At 39.7% G+C, this 7,437-nt stretch overlaps 1 protein-coding gene across 1 annotated transcript in view; it reads right to left on the reverse strand.

The window, feature by feature from the left end:
- The window catches only part of Dpp10 (Dipeptidyl peptidase 10), a 283,634-nt gene extending 276,808 nt beyond the window's left edge, over nt 1–6,826 (reverse strand). Inside the window, exon 1 of the mRNA XM_083126292.1 lies at nt 6,524–6,826. Coding sequence (XP_082982418.1) covers nt 6,524–6,640 — 117 coding nt within the window. The 5' untranslated portion in view covers nt 6,641–6,826. The remainder of the gene's footprint in view (nt 1–6,523) is intronic.
- Nucleotides 6,827–7,437: the final 611 nt, after the last annotated feature.

Raw genomic sequence — 7,437 nt, forward strand, 5'->3', positions numbered from 1 at the left:
AACTTCTTACGGTACAAGCTTGCCACATTTTCTGTATTATATCGTTTTCCCTAGAGCTAACGATGGATAGAGAATACGAGAATTTATTTTGTGATAATAAATATAATTGTTTCATTTCCAACTGGACACGGACAGAGACTATCGTTACAAGAAATAAGAATCTTCCTTCAAAATAGGATTGTGGGTTGGAAACTTCTGAAAAGGATAATACCGAACGCACGTGGCAAACGGACCGTATTTTTGTCTCCAGGCCCGTACGATTGGTTTAAGAATTTCTTAGGGAAATATTAGAGATAAAACTGCAAGAACAAATTTTTGACATGCCGTGCGTTTAGCGTACGGACTATGGTAACGCTACGCTTTCACCACTCGATTTTCCCTCCTTCTTTGCCGATATGGCGGCCCTGCTATACAGTTAGCTGGGATAGGGTTTACACAACAACATTTTTTGCTATTCGCGTGCAGATCAGACTTCATAGCTTTATAACTCAACAGGAGAGTAAGGCTGATTTTTCCACTGACACCCTTATCTTTGTTTCATATGTTTTGAAATAAAATACTCGTTCGAAATATATAATAGAGAAAATTTGGAGCCGACTCTCTGCTTTAAAGTTTCAAGTGCACAGTCAGACATCAAGAAACTGTGTCAAGCTATGCAGGAACATCCTTCTCACTAGAAACTCTTGATGATATACAATAAGAACTCTAAAATTGTGTTTGCAGTTTGTTCACAAACTTATTTTTGTTCTTTACTTTGTCTTCAATAACCCTGGAAAAATATGTGAAAATTAAAGTTTTTTCTATATACTTCTTAGCATACATGCGTTTCACATTTTTATTTTTGTAACGACAGGAATACCCAATAAAATAATAAACATAGGATTCCAAAGTTTATTTGTTTACCAGCTTTCCATATCCAGCCCGAATGCCATTTTGCTCTATTGGAGATACACGCTTCCAACATATCAAATCGCTCCACCAATCAGGCAGCCAAAAAGTATATTCCCAAAACCCACTATTCGGAGAATACCTAAGGTGGGGCTACATTAGATTGATTGATTGATTTAGTTTATTTTACTTTGCGTTTTGTGCCTCTTGGCTAATTTGCGAAGATGGGGATGAGTGATGAAAGGATGAAATTGATGAATGGACATTCTCAAACAACCAAGCCCGACCAGGATTCGAACCCGGGACCCTTGGCGTCGCAGCGCGATGTGCTAACCACAGCTACATTAGACGTTTAGTTACAACTAAAGGGTACAATGAGGAAAAAAGTTGGAGAACCATTCGCCTTGAGCACATCACTGTCTTCACTTCGTACTGAGTTGTTCTAACCATTCCGAAAAGGATGTCAGAGATCAATACTTCGGTCCAAATACTGTCTTCAATTTCATGCAAAAATATCAATCAATTCGAAATATTTGGGCATTTCCCTCCGTAGGCGAGCTCTAACTAAGTTGTACAGGACTAAGCCTTCTGGCATTTCATAGATTGATTACCCATCCGGTGCTACACTGCACATAGTATGATTTTCAAATAACCATCAATGGAGCTCCCGTAATTGGTAGATCGCAAATGTTTCTGCAACCACCTGGAAATTGATTGATTGGTTGAATTTTTGGGGGTATCGGCACGTGTAGCGATTCTGCATTCTTCAATATATACGGGGAAATATACCCTTATCTAAAATTCTTATTTAAATGATAAAACAAATTGTGTTTATATTGAGAAGAGCTACCAATGCAAGATTGTACAGGGGTTGCACAACACATTAAGAAGTAAGAATTTTCTAAAAACTTCCTCACAGACATTGGAAGAGATCAGCTCTTTTCAAGAAGGTAAAAACACGCGATAAAACAATGTTGTCATCGTCCACAGGAATGACAAACAGCTGGGAAGATGAAAAGTCTACCGGAGGAAAGCAAGATCGGAAAATGGAAACTGAATAGCAAAAAGAGGTCTGTTAATCCCTTTCTTTCTTTTTCTTACTGGTTGTTTCATGTCGTTTACTTCAGTTTCAGCCTTTGATTAATCGCGACGATGAGGATGAATGAGGAATTAATTAAACGAATAAGGGAAGAAAAACATTGATACATCCATGCTTGAACATACCAGAGACACTGTGTGCCAAACTCCAGTGAATTTGCGTCACAGATTGTCACACTGCTTCTGTGACTATGATGGATAACATCTGGGGAGAAATAAAACACTGCCATGTTTTTATTTTGCAAAATTTTGTTTTTGCCAGAAAAAAGAGCACACGTAAGAGTACTTTCTGAGGTCCGCATAAAACTAAATTATTGCTCATTTTTCTCTTTTATCTATTTCAATATAAGCAAAGACCAATTAATTCATAACTATTGTGCACATAAGGTTATTGCTCCTCAACTTAGTTACACACAGTTTCCAATCAGTCTGCATCCCAGTATTCGAGCGTACGGTATATTAATTGCATAACAACAATATTCCATTACCACACACGTAATTGCATTAGTATATGCAACTGACAATTAAACAATTACCTCATTATGCAATAACTGTAATCATCACTTACAAGGGAGGTTATCTAAGTGTCCCTCCCCCGATTTCCATGAAACTTGGCAGGTGTATAAAGGGGCCCAATGGAAGAAATACGTGTTTTTGTGTTTCAGCTAAAAAAACTGTTTTAGGGGGCAACCTCCCCCCCCTCAAATGTCAAGATGGGAACAAATTGAAGTGGGGATCTGACCCCAAAACGACGTAAATATGTCATAGGAAGAACACGTACATATAATTGGAACACACACAGCACAGAGCTGTGTTTGCCAGTGATATGCACTTCATATCTCAAGTGTCCTACTTGTGCCATATCTGCCAGTACTAGCAGAACATTCGTCCTTCACGATAGCACTTGCGTTTGGTACCGACAATCCTACAGTTCTGTGCTGTGTGTGTTCCAATTATATGTGCGTGTTCTTCCTATGACATATTTACGTGGTTTCGGGGTCAGATCCCCACTTCAACTTCAACCACTGTGTCATGTGCCTCAACCGGGTATCGAACCCGCGACCTGAACTAATTAGGGAAAAGCTGAATTTTAGTATATTGTTCGACCATCATAAGAGGTCCATTTTCTCAAAATCCCCCCTCCCCACTGAACTTTCAATATGCAATGTTTCAGAGGAACGTGTATATCTTTGAAACCAGTAGACATATCGGGACAATAATTTTCTTAAATTTTAGTGTCCATATTGCTCTATTCAAATTTGGCCCTCTTCATATTTTCAATCTCCCCAATGGTTTTTGAGTAATTTTAAGACAAACTGTAAAAAAATGTAAATTTTTATGTTTCCTTTTTTTCTTTTTGGCACTGTAGTTTCGTGGCTTGTTCAGTCATCAGGTGACTGAAAAGGAAGTAATGGTCTCTTAAACCAACAAACAGTAATTTAGCGACTACTTCTGATGAGGAAGTAATTTCGTAGTAAATAGCAAAACAAGCATATACAGCATGTCACCTCAGAAACTTTCACAAATAGGGATCATTGAGACATGAATTTTTTTCCGGTTTATTTCGACGCCTACGATCCCTCGAAAAACGCAATTTTATCCTAAATATATATGTAACCACGCAGCACAAGTTTACAATTGCCACTATTGGATTGAATTTGTGCTTATTAAAGCAAAATACATGACTTTATATGTAAATAATCGGCAGGGAATTGATGTATATGTAAACACATATTTACGTCTGATATACGACAGGGAAGGGACAAGAGAGCCACCCGTGTCAACTGTCGAAATTTCAGATTCACGAATAGCTTCAGAAACAAAATATGCAGTTTCAAAATACATTGAAGTTTAAGATCTTTCGAATAGTAGATTATAGGGAACGGACGCAAATGATTTTGATGGCTACGTCGATCTGTGGGCTTGTGGGAATTCATTATTCAAATTGCTAACACTCAACATCGCCAGTATACTGTGAAAAGTGCAAATATAAAATTCCTGGCATTGAAAGGTCGCTTTAGTGTCAACAAAACTCGACGTAAAATATCACACACTATCTATTCGTTTACCTGATACACACAACAATCCAAAAAGTATCAATTAATTAGTAAGTACTAAATATATAAACATAAAATAAAGCGCACTGAAAGATATGCTAATCTCTTCTTCTTCTTCTTCTTCTTCTTCTTCGTGACCCTTATATGCTAATCTCAAAATAGCAAGAAGAATCTCAACAATACATCGCCGAGACTGAAACAATGTTGAATCGACAATCGCATCTCTTGAAGCTCCAATGCTTACAAGCTTACAATGCTACAAGCGGAAATAAAGATCTATGAAATGGCAACTTTTGAGTCTGTTTTTTGAGGCAACAGTAGGACTGTTTATATACAGGGTGTTCAAAAAGTACCGGTACCATTACAAAAATACATTACTACGACATGCTTGAACAGTACCTTCTTTCTCAGTTGGAGCCAGCCAACCATATTTTTTAAACAAGATCGGGCACCCCTCATTTGTCTAAGGATGTTCGAGGTCATCTGGATAGGCACTTCCCTGGTAGGTGGATAGGCCGTGATGGTCCTATTCCCTGGCCACCGCGCTCTCCTGATATCACACCCTTGGATTTCTTCTTCGGGGAGTATGTCAAAGATTGTATTTACCGCACCCCTGTTCCAGATGTTGCTACTCTTCGAAGAAGAATAACGGAGAGTACTGGTGATATGCTGGGGCGTGTATGGGCAGAAGTGGATTACCGCCTTGATATTCGGAGAGCAACCAGAGGTGTATGGCATATAAACGTGGAGAGTTGTAACTCAATTTGCAATCAACAGCATTATTTTATTACATGTAGTTTCCGAGCTATGTTTTTTAATGGTACCGGCACTTTAAGAACACACTGTATATACTGATTACTAAACTATACATCCAATATAATGCTAATATTAGTTTTAATCGTTCGTGAAAGAGCCAATAATTATTGATTATAATCAATGTTTTACGGATGAACGAACGCACACATACAAACATACCGTATATATTTAGTGATAGACTCTCAACCTCGTTACAGAATATTCCTTGTTCGAGTCACGATCGCCATTGTCAGTTTCACATATCATCAATTATCCTAATCGTTGCAATTAGCATAAAGGGGCAGTAAATATACGTAACGTAATAATCAACTACATAGCCTCATTAGCGGAATGGTTAGCGTGAATGACCTACGAAGACAAAAGTCGTTGGTTTGACTCCAGTGTAATTCGTGTATTTTGTTCTACATCTACGTTCTTACATTGTAATTAACCTAAAGAGATAGAGAACCGATGTCAAATAACGAAAATACGAATGTGTACACACACACAAATACACACACACACCACATAATTGGTTAGTCAATGCTTTACATGGTCCACAAGTACCAATTACAGTAAAAAAAAGTAAAATGTTCCCCTGTGCTTAGCACCACGCCATGAAGGCGTATGTGGGTAACACTCCACACTTTCTTGATCCGGTCGTGAGTGGGGGTGATGTGATCAGCACCACGCCCTGACCGCCTTTACCCCCAGGTTTCCCCAGGTACCCATGTTATTCGACGCTGGGTGGGCGCAGGGGCCGCTTCCAACGTTAGAAAAGTTCCCGGATTTGAACCGGCCGGGGATCGAACCCGGGACCTTTAGCATGGTAGTCAGACACGTTACCGACTGAGCCACCGCTGCCACAGCAAAAAATATTTATATCACATTGATTATAAATTTATAATAAATAATTACTAGCTCTTTACCAAACGATTAAAACTAATATTATATTAGCTTCACGACGGAAGTTTTTCTTTAGTAATCAGTGCACTGTTGCCTCGAAAAAACATACGCAAATGTTGCCATTTCATAGATCTTTATTTCCGTTTGTAGCATTAGTTTCTAAACATTGGAGCTTCAGGAGATGCGATTGTACATTCGTTCATCTGTAATACTATGATCGACTCTGTATTTGAGTGGTGAGTGTAAATAATTCAATTTGTGACACGATAATTTTTCGAACATGAAATTAAATCATATCATGAAGCCTTGACTTCGTGATAAGTACACGTGTCTCACTCACGGATGGCGTAGAGGTAACGTCATCGCCTTTAAATAAAGGGTTCCCGGGATAGATACCCTGTGGAGGCACATGGTGGTTTGGATCTAACTTTAAATCTGTTGTTTCAGTCCCGATTAGCCTATTAATGTATACCTGTGCTGACTTAAAAACTAGATTTCCGCCATGCTGAACACTACACCACTATATACATAAGTCGGTGCATATTACAAGTACATGTTAACAAGCCGACTCCCGTGGCGGAGTGGTTAGCACATCGCGCTACGACGCAGGGGTCCCGGGTTCGATTCCCGGCCTGGATGTATGTGAGTGTCCATTAATCAATTTCATTATTATCATCCCTCGACCCCATCTTCGAAAATTAGCCAAAAGTGGCACAAAAAGCGAAGTAAAATAAAGCAGATCAATCAACATGTTCGAAGGAGTCCTTACGCATACTCACCTCTTCTGGTGGAGGGGCAGCAGGCTGCTTAACGGGGGTTGCCGTGGCCGAAGGATGGGGTTGCACCTTCGAACCCCGAGGTTCAGACTTATTCTTCGTTTCCATTGACGCGGTCATGATCCCCAGCAACAGAAACAAACACTACACTCAGCCAGCGTGCAGAAGGATAGCGTCCCGCGCGCCTAAACTTGACACAGTTCATGGCAATCATTGCTCTCACTCCTCACTGTCATTGAACTCAAGGGGTCCGCTCTCCCCAACTGAAAGCCCTCATTCACGCACGCAGATACAGGGACTTGTTGAACTCCGTGCACGAGCGCCCCAACTGGACGAAAGCCATTCGTTCGATAAGAGAGCAGGTCTGAACAGTGTTGCCAACTCAACCCGTCACATGCCACCCGTTTCTTGACTGATTGATTTCATGTTACGTTAAATGTAGGAGAACATAAATCGATTTATTTATTTATTGGTAGATAATACTGATGATCGATAATAGCTAAATAACACAGAAATAATCGTGCCAACATTTCTTAAGCATTATGAACCAATTATGAGTAGAATAATTGCATTATTAGCAGAAAGTAGTGGCGGCGATTGGGTTTTAAAATGGGGGGGCAAGGTGCCATAACAGGGGGGGGGGGGGCAAAGACAGTTTACTTTCAATTGATAGATGTTTAGAATAGTGCGGGGGCAAAAGTGAGCAACTGCCTCCCACGTCCTCCTAATTGCCGCCACTGGTAGGAAGTGTCTGTGTCCATTGTTGTCAATAACTCTGCCTAAGATATATATATATATATATATATATATATATATATAGAGAGAGAGAGAGAGAGAGAGAGAGAGATTCGGTTATTTTACTTCGCTTTTCTGCCACTTTTGGCTAATTGCGAGGATGGGGAAATGTGATGGCATGA

Source organism: Lepisma saccharinum, chromosome 8, assembly GCF_977018435.1.
Source record: "Lepisma saccharinum chromosome 8, izLepSacc3.1, whole genome shotgun sequence".
NCBI lineage: Eukaryota > Metazoa > Arthropoda > Insecta > Zygentoma > Lepismatidae > Lepisma > Lepisma saccharinum.